Consider the following 17,050-nt stretch of genomic DNA (forward strand, 5'->3'; position numbering starts at 1 on the left):
CAAAGGCCCTTTCCCAGGTGGCCTGACCCCCGTCACTCTAGCTGTGTTTCGGGGCCCTTGGCCTCCCTGGCACCTGGGAAGACAGCAGCCAAAGAGGGGGGCAGAGGCCTGGGGCCACCCTGACTGCTGTTCAACCTGCAAATCTATTGACGGCTGCCACTACCTGGGCTGGCTTGGTTGCCGCCCAGGCCCCACAGGGTGTGGCTCAGAGGTGCCTGCGGGGACCCTGGGGGCTGGTCAGCTGGGACCTCATGGTCTGGATGCTTCCCAGGATCTTCTTCTGGTGGCCCATGAGGGTGATGCCCAGTGCACGCACATCCCTGCGAAGGCATGGTGGCACTGACCAGGTGGCCTGGGAGGCTGGGAGCCGTGGAGACAGGGCCATGGCCATCCCCGTGGAGCTGCCAACCTCCTCAGCATCCTTGCCTCTGGCTCCCTGCCCTCTCCCCCTACCCCTCTGGGACCGCCAGCCCCGCCCCCCCACTCACTGAGCGTTCATGCGCAGCACCATGCCCAGGGAGGAGTAGCCACCAGCAGCAAAGTGGTCACGGTAGCGACCCATACGGATGGAGTCCAGCCAGTCTCCCACGGTGAGGCCCCCGCCGCCACCCCCACCTCCACGGAGGTCAAAGCAGCTCTGGGCAAAGGTGGGGGGTGGGCACCTGAGACACAAGGGCCCCTTGGTGAGTGGCGGGCCAGGGCCTCTACCTTCCTCGGGGACCCTGGCACTAGCCACGCTCAGCCTCCATCCAGACTCAGCAGTGGGCAGGGAGTCTAAAGAGCCGGAGGCCAGGCTTGGAAGTAGAGAGCTGAGGAAGGACTCAGGCAGGGCACAGGTCAGGGACCTGGGCAGGGCAGAGGTCAGAGGTTCAAGCTGGGCAGAGGTCAGAGGCCTGGGCTGCGCAGAGGTCAGGGGCTGGGGCTAGGTCAGGGCCCAGGCTGCAGCTGGTCTAGGGGTCAGGGCACAGCTGTCCCAGGACCAAGACTGAGTTTGGGGCATGTCTGGGGCCTGGGATGGAGGCGCGGTGGGCACCAGGCACCTGCTGACGGTGGCCGTGACCCTGAGACTCTCAGGGCTGTGGATGAGTGCGTCGAGAACGCTGACGATCTGGGAGAATCGAGGCCGCTGGGTCCGGTCCTTGTGCCAACAGTCAAGCATGAGCTGGTGCAGGGCACGGGGGCAGCCCATGGGCGCAGGCAGGCGGTACCCCTCCTCCACAGAGCTGATGACCTGAAGGGGCACAGCGCTGGACTTGGGGCCTCACATCCTCCCCAAGGCCCCAACCCTCTGCCCAGGCAGGACCAGCACTCACGTCGCGGTTGGTCATGTTCCAGTAGGGCCTCTCCCCATAGGCCAGCACCTCCCACATGACCACACCAAAGCTCCACACGTCACTAGCCCAGGAGAAGGTCCGGAAGGCGATGGCCTCGGGCGCTGTCCAGCGGATTGGAATCTTCCCTCCCTGAGATGAATACAGGAGTGTTGAGGTGCTGCCCTAGGGTTGGCTCTGGGCGGGAGGCAGCTCCCCCAACCCCGCGTCAGGGAGCTGAACACTGGGGTCCTGTGTCCTGGGCTGGGGAACTTGCAGTCCCACAGGGGGAGGCACAGCCTCCACCTTCCAAGAGTCCCTGTCTGATGGGGGAGACCTGCCTACAGAGCTGTTGAGAAGATCAAATGAAATGTGTGCAGAGTGCTGGCACACAGTAGGCACTCAAAAAATATAAGTCAATGTGGCAATACCCAAACAAGTGAAGGAAGCTCAGGCATCATGGCTTAGTAGTTTTCTAACTCCTCCTTCTCCTTTTTTGTCACAAAATCCTTTCCATAAGTGAAAGCATATTCAGAGGCTCAGAGTGAGAGATCCAGAGGGAAGCTTCTGGCAGGGGTGGTGGCTAGGGCGCCTGCCCACTCAGACTCCTGCCTCTAAGGCAGCCCCAAAGGCTCCTCTAACCAGTGGCCGTCAAGTCAACCCCACTCATGGTGACCTCATGTGTGTCAGAGCAGAACTGTGCTCCATAGGGTTTTCAATGGCAGCTTTTTCAGAAGTGGATTGCCAGGCCTTTCTTCCAAGGCAACTCTGAGTGGACTCGAGTCACCAACCTTTTGGTTAGCAGCCTAGCATGTTAATCGTTTACACCACCTAGGGACTCTAGAGAAGGCCAAATCTCCACAGAGCACATTTTAAAAACGACTGGGTTTCTTGTGGAACTTTGGACAGATATGGACTCTGTGTGTGATTCAGAGAGATGCTGATTCTCCCAAAGTCCAGGTGAGTGAGGGACAGCATGGAGACCAGCCCCAGCCACCTGGTGATAGTGGAAAGGCAGGCAAAATGGTTCCCATTTCCTAGAGAGGGAAACTGAGGTGCAGAAAAGAGATGGGACTTGCCCCACATCGAAGGCCACCCTGAAACTGCCAACTTCACTTAACCACATATGGGGGAATCGTCAGGCTTTGGGTCGGGGAGAGCCCTCCGGTACTCCTGGGCCACCTCCTCCCTCCCAGAACCTAGCAGAAAAGGGTGTAGGTGACTCACCGTGGTGGTGTAGGCGGCATCCGGATCGTCCTCCAGCACCCGCAACAGCCCAAAGTCAGACACCTTGCAGACCAGGTTGCCATCAACCAGGACATTGCGGGCAGCCAGGTCACGGTGGACGTAGCCCAGGTCCGAGAGGTAGCGCATGCCGGCGCCCACTCCTCTTAGCATGCCCACCAGCTGCATGATGGTGAACTGCCCATCGTGGGTCTGCAGAGGGACACGGCTTGAGTTCTGGAAGGTACCTCGTTTGTGAACAGGAAGCCTTCCCATCTAAGCGACACTTGAAGACGGCTCTTTGCAATCTGCAAAGTGCTTCACTATTGAAAAGGTCCCCGGGTGACGCAAACGGTTAAGTGCTAAACTACTAGCAGAAAGGTTGGGGGTTCGAACCCAACCAGAGGTGCCTTGGAAGACAGGCCTGGTGATCTGCTTCTGAAAGGTCATAGCCTTGAAAACCCTATGGAGCACAGTTCTACTCTGCACACACCAGGTCGTCATGAGTAGGAATCAACTTGACGGCAACCAGCAACAACAATCACTGTTGATGAAGCTTTTGGCAGTTTAAGATTTACTCTCCTGGTCTTGTTCACACCCACAGCAACTCTGGGAGGTAGGTGAGGCCCGGAGAGGTTAAGCCACATGTATAAGAGTGCCCAACAAGTAAGTGGCAGGGCTGGGGTTGGGAATCTAGAGATTTCTACCACACCCACCATGCCTTCTTGTTGGGTGCGGGCCCCCTCTTAGCCTGCGTCTTAGCAGGACCCCGTCAGCAGAGGGACTGTCCTGTGATGGGGGCTGGAAGGCAGTTCTCTGGCCTGATCCTTAAGACCCCCTCCCAATACCCTGTCTTCCCCCCTTCCCCAGGTCTGTTGGGTCCAGTCTCAGGGTGTGTGTGGAGGGTCCCACACTGTCTCCCAACACCTGGACTGAATGGCCATCCTTGCAGCCCATGAGAAAGGTGGAGGCAGGACACGCACCCTCAGGAAGGCGTCCAGAGAGCCGTTCTCCATGTACTCGGTCACGATCATTGCCAGGCGGCCTGGGGACGGGGAGGAGGAGACTGTGCTCTTGGTGGGGATCAGGGCTGCTGACTGCAGGAACATTCCCCCATCCCAGGAGCTGTCAGGAGCTGGGCCAGCATTGAGGGTCCCAGGGCCAGCCTAGGGCTCCGACTGGGGTCCTGGCCATCACCCCACCTAGAGTTATCTGGGGACTTGAGCCAAGGCGATAGGGTCAGGGCAAGGGCAAAGCAGAGTGGTCTGGTGATGGACCCAAGACCTAGAGCCTTATCCTGGGCAGGAGGTTACCTACCACGGGTGACGACCCCCTCAAGGCGGATGACATTGGGGTGGTCAAACTGGCCCATGATGGATGCCTCACTCAGAAAGTCCTGCCGCTGTTTCTCCGTGTAGCCGGCTTTGAGGGCCTTGATGGCCACGGGTACGACCCGCTGCCCCGGCACCTGCAGCTGCCCGTAACAGACTTCCCCGGATTCTCCTACAGACCCCAAGTGGGGCAGGCAGGGAGAAGGCATGGGACCTTCTCCCTTTCACCCCAGCCCCTGCATGCCCCCGGCCCCATGCACCTCGTGTGCCCAGTCTGGTTGTGCCAGACTTCTTAGTCCCCTCTAACTCTGCCCTGGGTGCCCCTCCCCCTTGTGCCCCCTGTCCTGCCCCATCCTCACAGCTCCTGAGGCTCACCACAGCCGATGATTTTCTCAATGTGGATCCTGGAGGCGTCAATCTCTCGGGTAAAACTGCGGCCTGCCCGGCCCGGTTCCTCGTAGGTGTGGGGCTCTGCATAGAACTGGGGCTCCGGGAATTTCCCCGGGGGGTGGTGCAGGGGCAGGAAAACAGGTGGGGGTGCTGAGGGGACAGGGCAGAAGGGCCTTCAGGGGGGTCCAGAAGGAATTCTCTCTCTCAGCATCCCTGGGCCTGAGATGAGTCTCGGGTGGGGTGAGGGGTGTCTCTGGGAATCTCAGGATGTGGTGGCAAAGAGTAGGTGCCCAATAAATGCTTTCCAAGTGAAAGTGATGTCTCTATGAAGTAGATCCAGGTCTCTATGGGACTCTGGGGTCTCCAGTGGTTTCCAGGGGGGTTTCTGGGGTTACTTCTAGAGTCCTTAAAAGTTTTCCTAAGTTGCTCTGGAGTGGGGATGTGGCACAAAAGGTTTCCCCACAAAAGCAAATTCCTAGAAGACTGTGTTAAGAAGGACTCGAAGGCTGCATTCAGGCTCAATAGACATGAGTAACATGATTAATACTAAGGTCTACCACGGGCACAAAGAGCCCTGGTGGCGCAATGGTTAAATGTTCAGCTGCTAACCGAAAGGTTGGCGGTTCGAACCCACCAGCCGCTCCGTGGGAGACAGGTGTGGCAGTCTGCTTCTGTAAAGATTATAGCCTTGGAAACCCTATGGAGCAGTTCTACTCTGTCCTACAGGGTTGTTAGGGGATGGAGTCGATTCGATGGCAATGGGTACCATGGGCACAGGAGTTGGGCATGAAGGTACACCTGCCCCCTATTTGCCTTGCTTTCCAAGGTCTCCACAGGGTCCTGAAACATTCTCTGTAGCAGGGGTTCTTGTCCAACACTGTATGGACCCTCCTGAAATCGTATACCACTCTGAGCGTGTACGTACTCGTGTGTGTGTGTGTGTGTGTGTGTGTGTGTGTGTGTGTGTGTGTGTATTTCCCTGTGGAGAGGATCCCCAGCATCCTTAATAAGGTCTGCAGACCCAAGAAAGCTAAACAGCACTGTGCCTCTGGGGTCTCAGGTCTTTGTGACATCCTGGCATTGCCTCTGGGGCTCTGGCTGTCTCTGTGGGCACCCCCAGAACAGGCACTGGGTCCCACCGCGACCTCCTCTTTGCAGATCCCTGGGGCCCTGCACTCACCCTGCCCATTCTGATAGTGCATCTTTTCCTCATCCGAGTCCTGGAAAGCCTTGCTGTAGCCACAGTGCCTATGGAGAAGGCCAGTAACCTGCCTAAGGCCAGGCCAGCCTGGCCCAACTCAGGGACAAGTCAGGACCCTTCCCTTCCACTCACCTTCCCTGCCCCCCCAGCCCCTGTCCCTGACGCTGGCACTTACGAAGTCTGCAGAGAGTTCATACTCTCAGACTCTCACCTAGCTGAACTGGGACAGCTGTGACATTTATTTACAAAGCACTTTACAGTTTACAAAGTGCTGTCAAGTCCACTTGACCCTCACAGCCAAGCCTGAAACCATTGCCAGTGGAGGGGTTGGGAGATGAGGCTTCTGATACCAGCTCCGCTGGGTGACCTTAGGAACCCCCTTCCCATCCCTTGGCCTCAGTTTCTCCATCTGCTGGATGAGACAGCCCTTCCAGTTCTGTCTGGCATCTTAAGCCCACAGGAAGCACACTATTCCATTTCCACTTCCCTTGGGAATGGGGTGGGAGAAGGGACTGTGCCCAATAATCTTCAGTTTTGGTCTTCAGTTTTGACAGGCCTGGGTTCATGTCTTGGCTATGACCTCTACTTGCTGTGTAACTTTGGCAAGTGACCCAACCTTTCTGATCCCCAATTAACTTACCTGCAAAATGAGGTCAGAATCTCTACTTCACGGGAGTGTTGTGAGCATTAAATGAGATGATGTGTCTGGAAAGGAGCCTGGCCCCAGGCATGGGGGACCACTGGCTCAGTGGGGCTGGGGCAGGTGGAAGGCATGCCCTCAGGAGGAGGGGCTGGGGGCAGTGGGAGCCAGGACCACCCACCTCTTCTTGCAGATGAGCAGGAGCAGAAGAACGACCAGGCCTGTGATGAGCGTCAGGCAGATCCAGACGATGGTTCGTGTGTCATAGCGGGGTCCTGCAGGGGAAACCAGCGTTGCTGGGGGGGACCAGGCCCTCAGCACTGGCCTCAGACCCAGGGGACTGGAAGCCCTCCCGGGGCCCGGTGGGGAGCCTCCTCAGACATGAGCCCACAGTCAGGACACAGTTTATCTCCTTCTCTGTCCCCATGCCACCCACTAAGCTTCCCTCTCAAGATCCTGCTGCTTGAGGCTTCCTGACTTCCCAGCTCTTGTGCCACCACGTCCCAGGACTGTGATCTGGGGAAATTCACTTAACTTTTCTGAGTCTCAGTTTCCTCATCTGTAGTATGAGCCTCAAAATGCCCACCCAGCCCAACTCCAACGGCAACAAAGCTAATGTGTGCCGAGGGCTGCACATTTGTGTTTCAATTAGCCCTTCCCACACACTTCCAAAAATGAAATGGAAGGCATAAAGATGGATATCCTAGGCATTAGTGAGCTGAAATGGACTAGTATTGGCCATTTTGAATAGACAATCATATGGTCTACTACGCCGGGAATGACAAATTGAAGAGGAACAGTGTCACATGCATTGTCAAAAAGAACATTTCAAGATCTATCCTGAAGTACAATGCTGTTAGTGATTGGATAATATCCATATGCCTACAAGGAAGACCAGTTAATAAGACTATTATTTAAATTTACACACCAACCATTAATGGCAAAGATGAAGAAACTGAAGATTTTTACCAGCTTCTGCAGTCTCAAATTGATCAAACACGCAATGAAGATGCATTGATAATTTCTGGCGATTGGAATGAGAAAGTTGGAAAGAAGAAGGATCAGTAGTTGGAAAATATGGCCTTGGTGATAGAAATGATGCTGGAGATGGCATGATAGAATTTTGCAAGACAAATGACTTATTCATTGCAAATTTCTTTTCAACAAGAAATGGCAACTATATGCACGTGGACCTCATTGAAGTCTACACAGGAATCAAATCCACTACATCTGTGGAAAGAGGAGATGGAGAAGCTCAATATCATCAGTCACAAGGCCAGGGGCCGACTGCAGAACAGACCACCAATTGCTCATATGCAAGGTCAAGTTGAAGCTGAAGAAAATTAAAACAAGTCCACGAGAGTCAAAGTACGACCTTGATTATATCCCATCTGAATTTAGACACCATCTCAAGAATAGATTTGAAGCACTGAACACTAATGACCAAAGACCAGACGAGTTATGGAAGGACATCATACATGAAGAAAGCAAAAGGTCATTAAAAAGACAGGAAAGAGAAAAAAAAAAAAAAGACCAAAATGGATGTCAGAAGAGACTCTGAAATTTGCTCTTGAGCATTGAGCAGCTAAAGTGAAAGGAAGAAATGATGAAGTAAAAGAGCTGAACAGGAGATTTCAAAGGGCAGCTCGAGAAGACAAAGTAAAATATTATAATGAAATGTGCAAAGACCTGGAGTTAGAAAACCAAGAGGGAAGAACAACGCTCAGCATTTCTCAAGCTGAAAGAACTGAAGAAAAAATTCAAGCCTCGAGTCGCAATATTGAAGGACTTTATGGGGCCCTGGTGGCACAGTGGTTAAGCATTTGGCTACTAACCAAAAGGTTGGCAGTTCGAATCTACCAACTGCTCCTTGGAAAACCTATGGGGCAGTTCTACTTTGTCCTACAGGGTCGCTAACAGTGGGAATCGGTTTGGTTTTGGTTTTATGGACAAAATATTGAACAATGCAGGGAGCATCAAAAAAAGAGGGAAAGAATACACAGAGTCAAAAAGAACTGGTCGATGTTCAACCATTTCAGGAGGTAGCATGTGATCAGGAACCGATGGTACTGAAGGAAGAGGTCCAAGCTGCACTGAAGGCATTGACGAAAAACAAGGCTCCAGGAATTGATGCAACACCAACTGAGATATTTCAACGAAGAAATGTAGCACTGGGAGTTTCTGATTCAACAGGTCTGGGGTGGGGCCCAAGAATTTGCATTTTATCAAGTTCCCAGGTGATGCTGATGCTGTTGGTCCTGGGCTACATTTAAGAACCAGTGCCCTAGAGGCTGGGAGTGGGAAGATGCTGGGGGATGAGCCTGGACTTGGCCCCCAAACTGACCAGCCTCACATCTTACTTTGCTGAGTAGCCTTGGGCAAATAACTTGACTGCTCTGAACCTCATTTTCCTCATCTGTAAAACTGGGGTGTGGATAATACCAACCCATTAGAGGGACTTTGGGATGATTACAAGGTAAAGGTCAAGGGCATCCCAATGCCTTCAAGTGACACAGATGCCCAATAAATGCCAGTGAGTGACGGTACTGTTACAGCTCTGTCGCCTTGGCAGGGAACTTTCCTTTTTGAGCCTCGGATTTGTTCACCTGTGTAAATGAAAAGTAACAGCCTCACCTCAAAAACGATGAGGAGAGCATAGCTCGAGCCTAGCACAGGCACCAGTTCAGGCATGCGAGCTCTTTCTTGGACCCCAACAGGCCCTCTAACGCCCCTGCCCGGTCCAGCCCACCACCCATGCACTCACGGGGTTTCCCGGTCTCCACCTCCATGGCCTGGCTGAAGCGGCCGCAGCCTGCTGAGGTACGAGCTCGGACCTGGAACACGTAGCGGGTGCCCGGCTTGAGGCCCGAGACAGTGGCCCTGGTGGTGATGGCCTTGAGGGTGGAGTAGCTCTGCATCTCCTTGTCCTGTCATGGGAGGGGGGTCAGCCGAGGCCCCACCTTCCACCCTCCCATCCCTGCCCCTCCAGATACCTTCTCATAGTACTTGATCTCGTACTCCAGGATGATGCCGTTGGGCTGCTCGGGCTCCTGCCACAGCAGCGAGACGCTGGTCTGGCCCGCCCGCTCCTGGCGGATCACCACCACCTGGGACGGTGCTGGGGGAGGCCAGCTCAGTCAGGTGGGGGGATGGGTGCTCATCGGGCTGGCCCCTCCCACCCTAGTCCCAGGCCCTGCGGAGGACCCTATCTGGGCCATGCTCATCTCGCTGACTGCTCCACCCCAGCCCAGGAAAGCCAGCACCCTCCAGTCCTCCTGGCAAAGCCTTGGCCATCTGGGTCAATGCCTGGGATCAGCACAGCCTGGCTCTGGCCTAGGATGCTGGGGTTGGCTTGACCTCAGTGAAGCCTGACTGCTCCAGCTTTCACTGCCTCCTCTTCTTCCTCCTCTCCAGCCAGGTCTACCCACTGGGAAACCTGCCAAGAGCCCACCAGCCCCAGCCGTTCCTGTCGGTGCTGGGAGCCCAGGCGCCTGGTGTCTCCAGACCAGGCTGTGTATAGCAGGTGCTCAGGAATGGTTGAGGAAGAAGGAAAGGAAAGCAGAACTAAGTGAGGGGAAAGAACTGAAGGAACCAGACCCTCACTGCCTGGGCCTGGAGGGTGTAGCCAGGACAGCTCCGGATACTTGGGGGAGGGGGTTGAGCTCAATATTCTTCCCAGCCAATGCACCTCAAGTGCAGCCACCACTCGTCCATCAGTGGTTTGTGTGTTGCTGTGATGCTGAACAGGTTTCAGTGAAGTTTCTAGACTAAGACTAGGAAGAAAGGCTTGGCCATCTGTGTCTGAAAATCAGCCAATGTAAACCCTATGGCTCACAACAGTGTGATCTGAAACACATCGGGGGATGGCACAGAACCAGACAATGTTTCATTCTATCGTGCATGGAGTCGCCATGAGTTGGGGGCCGACTTGATGGCACCTAACAACAATATTCTTACCAGCACACTGAGTCACCTGTTCACTCTCTCACTCATTGATTCATTCATCCACTCCCTCCCTCCTCCTGGGTTCAGTACAACTACTCCTGAGGTGAATCTTCTGGGAAGTGTCAGATATGGTTCCAGCCACCAGTGAGCCACTGCCAAGCTGAAGACATAGTGCACAGGACCCCTCCAGCCCACAGGTCTTCTCTTCCTCTCTGCTCACTGGAGTTCTGACTCTGCCCCACACATCCTGGTTCCTTCCAGTTCTTCCCGCAGATCTAAGCGTAGTCTCCCCACACACCTGCGAGCTCCCTGTAGGCAGGGACTGCACACAGGAGGAGCCAAATAAATGTTGCTGGATGACACTGACATGTGAAACAAAGTAGCAACCCCGGAGTGATGCTGGAGGGGTGTGGTCCAGGGGAACCCCACAGGCCCAGGAATCAGCTTTGGGCTCACAATTCGGCTCCCGCTCCTGCCAGCTGTGACCCTGGCTGAACTATTTACTCTCTTGGGGCATCAGTGTCCCCATCCATAAAGTGAGGCTGGATGGCACCAACTGCCAGGAGGAGGGGAGGCCATTGTATGTGAGGGGCACATACAATGCTAGGAATACGTGGGTGCCTTTCATGAATGGGGCAGACACACAGCGAGATCAGGGCTCAGAGGCGGGAGGGAAACAGGACTGGGGTATTAGAGAGGGCTCTAGGGAAGAGGTGGGGTCCAGGGAGGAGGAGGTGGTTGTGAAGAAGAAACCAGGGGGTAGCTGGAGGGGGAGGGGCAGGCAGAAGGGGGAGGGGAGATGGGAAAGAGGAAAGGGGGAAGGGCAGTCAGGAAGGGGTGAGACAGGAAGGAGGGATGGGGAGAGGCAGGAGGGTGAGGGGCAGGCAGAAGGGGCAAGTGGAGAGAAGACAGTACAAACCTTGCCCACTTGCTCGGGGACTGCTCTTCACCCCAGCCCCATCCTAAATCCATGGGCTTCCCTTCATCTCTCCCCCAGGCTTACAGACAGCCTACCATGTGCCCATCACTGGGCTAAGACCTGGGGATTCAGCAGTGACCAAGACAGCCCACAGGAGCTAATGGCCTAATGAGGGAGGCAGGGAGTAAATGAGGGAGCAAACGAAGAGGGGAAGTGCAGGTGGTTTAGGTGCTGCGGGAGGCATGAAGAGAGGACTGTGATGGAGGGCACCTTACGCAGGGACGTGGAGGGGACTGGGCCAGACAACTGGGGTGGTCAGGGGCCCTCCTGGAGGCAGAGGTGATAGTGGATCTGAGACCTGGAAGAGGAGAAGCAGACAGGCCTGGGAAGAGGGTGCTATTCAGAAGGAAAAGCCACACCAAAGGCCCTGGGCAGGGAGGGCTTGGCATGTTCAAAGACAGGAGCTTGAGGTCAGTGTCGCTGTAAGGGAGCAAGGTGGCAGGAGTGGACAGGAAGAAGCTGGCAAGATAGGCAGGGGCGAGATCATAGAAGGGCGTGTGGACTCTAGAGAGAAATTTGAATTGGTTTCGTGCTCAGTCAGAAGCTGCTCAATGGTTCCAATATGAACTGACCTGACTTACGTTTTTCAAAGTCATTCAGGATGTGGTGTGAAGAATGAAGCACTGGGGGCAAGGGCAGGGCTAGGAAGAGGCTACTGTGGTCTTCCAGACAATGTATGATGGGGGCACGGGCCAGAACAGGGGCTGAGGAGTAAGAAGTGGTCAGGTTCATGACATATTTTGAAGGGAGGCCCAGAGGGACTTGCTGATGGATGGATGTGGCAGGCAAGAGAGAGATGGCTCCTTGGGTTTGGGCTTGAGGAACTCAGTCAACGGTGGTGCCATTTCCTAAGACAGGGAGGGCTGTGGGAGGTGCAGGTTTGGGGGTATTGAGTTTGATGACACTATTACTCATCATGTGGGATGGGAATGGGTGGCTGGGTCTCAGGGGAGAGACCTGGGCTAGGGACATAAATGAGGTGGCTGTCAGCATGAAGGTGGAATTCAAGCTATGGCTCTGTTCAGATCACCCAGGGATGATGGGCCCCTGGTAGAGAGAAGAGAGGAAGATCCAGGACAACCTGAAGGTTGTCAGAGGAGGTGGAGCTGGCGAAGACAGAGCTGGGCTGGCCAGAGAGTGGGGTAGGGCCGCGCGTGTCACGGAAGCCAAAAGAAAATGACCACTTCAAGGAAGAAAAGGGTTAAAAGGTGCCCATCAGATGTGGCAGAGGTGGGCAGTTGAATTTCTGTGGCTAGAGGGGGAAAGATGCCTGAGTGGAGTTGCCTAAGGAGGTCTGCAGAGCAGAGAAAGTAGATGTGGCAAATATAGACAGCTCTTTCAAGAAGTTTCTATGTGTAGAGAAATGGCCTGGTTGCTGGAAGGGAACATGGGTTCAAGGGAGGGTTTTGGTTTCTTTGCAATGATGGGACACACTGGGTGGCATCTGGATGCTGCTGGGTGTTCTTGTTCCACCCCTCACACTGGTCAGCCAGCCCTGCCTCAGTTGTCCTAGAGACAGACGGACAAGGGCAGGGCTTAAGCACTGCACACAAGTGTTGCCAGCACCAAGCACAGTGCTTGGCACTTAATGGGTGCTCCACAAATGTTTGCTGGATCAGAGCGTATACTGAGTGGCTAAAGCCCTGGTACCGTGCAGAGGGATAGCCTGGATTCAGAGCAGGGAGGCCTGTTTACTTGAGACTGAGGTGAATTTGGGTTTGAATCCTGGCTCTGCCACTTCCTATCCAGGTAAGCCTCAGTTTCTTTCTCTGTGAAATGATGGGGTGGTAGGTGAGGATCCTCGGGGTCCCAGGCATGTACAAGGTCGGGCTGTCACTTGACAGGCAGGACTCATCTGAGTTGGGAAAGAAAGGAAGAGGTTCCCAGGGAAGGGGGAGATTTAGCCCAACAAAAAGCTGTTGTCCAAGCCAGTGTGACCAAATCCATCCAGGGGCAGCAGTGGCAGCTGTTCTGGAAAATGATAATCTGAATGATTTTTTTTTTTAATAACATTTATTGAGCATGTACCAGGGGCCAGGTGATAGGCTCAGCATTTTCATTTCTCTCGTTGAAGCCTCACAACAGTAGCTGAGGCAGATACAATTATTCTCATTGCACTAGGCAAGAAACAGGCACAGAGAGGGAATGTTCTGGAACCCTAGTCCTGTGCCCATCATGCTAGCCTGTCTCAGTGCTCACTGGATTCCTCCCACTTACATGTATTCTGCTTTTCTCAGGGTGTGAAGAACCTCTGTCTCGGAGTTCTGGTGAGGAGAGCAGGGCCAGGAGAGGCAGACACTTGCCCATGAGCTCACAGGGGGTCGGTGGCAGTGTCTGGGCCCCAGGTCCACCTTGGGCTTGGGGCTGGGGAAGCTGGGGGAAGGAGCATCTCCGCCTACCTGCCTGGTTCGTGGTGATGTTGACGACGGCAGCCCTGCGGGGCTCGGGGCTCAGGTCGGACACACCGTTGACGGCCTCAATCCAGAAGGAGTAGTTCATATGGGCCAGCAGGTTGGCCACCAGCAGGCTGGCCTGCACCAGGCTCGTCTGCTGGGGCATGAAGCGGGTGCCGCTTCCACACGCCTCGCAGTGGTCCAGTGCCCAGGGGCAGCGGTGGCACACAGCATTGTAGGTGATGTCGCTGCGGCCGCCCGGGTCCAGGGGTGGGGCCCACTCTAGTGTCACCGATGTCCCATTCACGCTAGAGATCAGATTCACCGGTGCCGAGGGTGGCCCTGGGAACAGACACACACGCAAGCCTGAGTGACAGGCGGGGGCGGGAGGCATGTATTTGGGCTGGCCCAGTCTGTTCCCCCGTCAGACTGGGGGTTCCCCAAGGGAACGGCTGTGTCTCCTTCATCACAGTTGGGGTTCCCCAAGGTTAAGATCATGCCTATTCCATCCTCCTGGAGTTGAGGGCAGAGGCTGTGTCTCCACCATCAAACTGGGACTGCATCTTCAATATCTGGGCACGGAAACCTAAGCCATCCAGCAGGACCACAGGGATCACAGGAACCAGAGGGGCTTGTTGCCAAAGTTTTCATCCAGACTGTGGGAGACACCACCCAGCCCTGGGGGTGCCCACAGCCACCCTGGGTGTGAAACAGCCCAGTCATCTGCGTACCACAGTCCATTCCTTAACCCCCTTTAGTGTCAAATGCCACTGAGCACACACCATGGGGTAGAATGGGGGCTCCGGGAAGCCCCTCATGTGCCCCATGCAAGCTCTCCCTCACCCCGGGAGCAGAAGCCCCAGTCTGGGAAGCACAAAGGCTTTGGAGAGGGGTAGCCACTTGTCAGGCAGACCACTGGGATGGGGGTCTAGGATAGGTCCCTGGCGGTGGGGACTTGATCCAGGAGGGCATGGGGTGCTGTGAGGACCCCTGACCCTCAGAATTTCAACTCTCCAAGTCCCAGGCAGGGAATCTCAGATCTTAAGAAAATAGGATGGTAGAATCATAGAGAATCTTAGAATCTTAAGAGAAGAGACTGTTAGAATCTGAAGGGTATGGAATATTAAAAGCCCAGTCTTTCCAAGATTTCTAGAACCTTAAGGCACTGAAGTGTGGATGTGGAAAGACACCAGAGTCCATCCAGCAAGTGTGAGTGTCCATGACCTGGTGGGGCGGAGGAAGGCACAGGAGTCTGGGCAGCAGCAGAGAGAGGACAGGTGTGTGTGAGTATACATACATGCATCCACACGTGTGACTATACCTGCAGGGAGCCTGGGGCTATGGTGATGGAGGTGGGGGGAGGAGAAGAAGGGGTCGAGGCTGGGGTAGATTTGGGGGCAAAACCAGTCAGAACAGTCTGAAGTACCCCTCACCCCACCACAGACACCCAGAACTGGCAAGAGGGGTGAGGTGGGTGTGAGCAGCTGGCTGCAGCCCCTCCCCAGGCCTGGGCTGCATGTGAGAGCAGAGAACAGAGGCGCCGCATCAGCAGAACAGCAAGACCTTCACGCAGCGCTGCAGGCGCAGCTGCCAGACTCCTTGAGTCCCTCCAGGTACACGGGCGTGCACACACATGCAGCCGCACCCTCTCTGGGCACATGCTTCTGGCACAGGCCAGGCACATACACAGCCTAGCTCACATGCTGGGCTCACAGGCATGTTTGTCCAGGCTTTACAGAGACTTACAAGGTGTACACACACACACACACACACACACACACACACACGTACACACCTAATGGTCCTTTACATAGGTGGGTACTCACACATTCACATTCAGGCATACAAACACTGCAGACAGGAGCAGCTGCTGACACAGACACATGTGGTAACACACACAGAGTCACACAACTGCTGCAGCATCCCAGGACACACACAGAACCAGACACACACATGCAATCCAACAAGCAGATACCACACTCACTCCAAAGGCACACACTCAGGCACACACACTTAAAAGAGCCCCCAGCATTCTGGGGCTACCACCTGTTCATCAAAGATGATGGTGACCTGGGAGGCGGGGTTTTCTCCTGACCCCCCCACCCCTACCTTATAGGCAGCCCCCCTTCGCCTCCCACCCAGCACCAGCATCAGGATCACTGCTGGGTCAGAAGATGAGCAGAGCTGCCCAGTGCCGGAAGGGCACGTATTCAGCCCTTGTCTGCCCTCTGGAGCAGAGGGAAGACACAGGGAGGGAAGGAAAGTTCTCCCTGCAGAGATGGCAGGTGACACATGACAAGAGGCTGGAGCCCAGAGAGGTCAAGGCCACTGTTGAGGGGCCAGAGTTTCAACTTCCCAACCCCCCACCTCCGAGGCTGACCCCTGGCTGGCCCGACCTCACCCACAGAGAACTGGCTCCCTGAGGCCTTTAGGGTATGAGCCCTGGCCCAGTCTGGGTCTTGCAGGGACTCCTAGGCTGGGGCAGGGCTGGGTCTGGGGGGCGGTACTCACGGGTGCAGGCTGAAGATGGCGGGTCCAGGGCTGCACGGTAGTAGGTGAGGTCACAGAGGCAGGCCTGGGCCGCACGGGCTGCAGAGTGACTGTGGGGAGGGCAGTGGGCGCACAGCTGGTCCCCAGGGGCTGACTTGTAGAAGCCCAGCTCGCAGGCTGTGGAGGAGAAGGCAGCTGCAGATGAGCCAGGCCACCCTGGTGGTCTTGGCGACAGCTCCACCCCTGACCCAGGGCTTCCTGGAGGATCCCCCAGAGCCAGAGAGGGGCAGGCCCGCAGCATCACCCCATCCTACCCCTCGTTTGCAGATGGAAGGACTGAGGCACAGAGAGGGCTTGTGACTTTCACAGGGTTGCACAGCAAGTTGGGCAGAGCTGGGGCTGGGACTCTGGCTGCCTGAGTCCAGCCCAAAAGTCTGCACAGGAGGGAGCCCACTTCCTAGCTTCTCCAAATCCCCCTTACCCCTCCCATCCACAGCCTGTCTCCAGCCTCAGTCTCTGCACTTCATAGGGCACTGGCCCTCGAACACACCAGCCTCAGGGGGTAGAACCACGGGCTGGACAGGTAGGAGGAGACCTGAACATCCAAGGAGCGACCAAAACCCGTGACTGGAACATGAGAGCAGGACATGTAACGATAGTGGGTTGTATGTAACCGAAGAGAGACAAGTGTGGTAAGACCTATCGTTCCCAAATGTGGGAAGACGTTGAACCACTTCTATAAAAATAGATTCCTAACAGGAACAAGACAAGGATGCCCTTTATCACCACTCCTATTTAACACTGTGCTGGAAGTTCTAGCTAGAGCAATAAGGCAAGAAAAAGAAATAAAGGGCATCCAAATTGGTAATGAAGAAATTAAATGGTCCCTGTTTGCAGATGATATGATACTATACATAGAAAACCCTGAAGACTCCATGAGAAATCTACTGAAATGAACAGAAAGATTCAGCAGAGTAGCAGGATACAAGATAAACATCCAAAAATCAGTTGGATTCCTATACACCAATAAGGAGAATGATGAAAAGGAAATCAGGAAAACAATACCATTTATAATAGCCCCAAAAAAGATAAAATACTTAGGAATAAATCTGACCAGGGATGTAAAAGACCTATACAAAGAAAACTA

At 54.9% G+C, this 17,050-nt stretch overlaps 1 protein-coding gene across 1 annotated transcript in view; it reads right to left on the reverse strand.

Moving 5' to 3' along the window:
• Window positions 1–205: 205 nt before the first annotated feature.
• Window positions 206–17,050, reverse strand: part of EPHA8 (EPH receptor A8) — a 45,790-nt gene continuing 28,945 nt past the window's right edge. The window contains exons 9-22 of the mRNA XM_004377266.1: window positions 15,925–16,080; window positions 13,420–13,755; window positions 9,090–9,214; window positions 8,861–9,023; window positions 6,278–6,371; window positions 5,436–5,503; window positions 4,241–4,405; window positions 3,852–4,037; window positions 3,518–3,579; window positions 2,538–2,747; window positions 1,314–1,463; window positions 1,041–1,231; window positions 489–662; window positions 206–320 (exon numbers count right to left, since the gene is read on the reverse strand). Coding sequence (XP_004377323.1) covers window positions 206–320; window positions 489–662; window positions 1,041–1,231; window positions 1,314–1,463; window positions 2,538–2,747; window positions 3,518–3,579; window positions 3,852–4,037; window positions 4,241–4,405; window positions 5,436–5,503; window positions 6,278–6,371; window positions 8,861–9,023; window positions 9,090–9,214; window positions 13,420–13,755; window positions 15,925–16,080 — 2,195 coding nt within the window. The remainder of the gene's footprint in view (window positions 321–488; window positions 663–1,040; window positions 1,232–1,313; window positions 1,464–2,537; window positions 2,748–3,517; window positions 3,580–3,851; window positions 4,038–4,240; window positions 4,406–5,435; window positions 5,504–6,277; window positions 6,372–8,860; window positions 9,024–9,089; window positions 9,215–13,419; window positions 13,756–15,924; window positions 16,081–17,050) is intronic.

The sequence above is a fragment of the Trichechus manatus genome, unplaced genomic scaffold, assembly GCF_000243295.1.
Source record: "Trichechus manatus latirostris isolate Lorelei unplaced genomic scaffold, TriManLat1.0 scaffold00048, whole genome shotgun sequence".
Taxonomy (NCBI): Eukaryota; Metazoa; Chordata; class Mammalia; order Sirenia; family Trichechidae; genus Trichechus; species Trichechus manatus.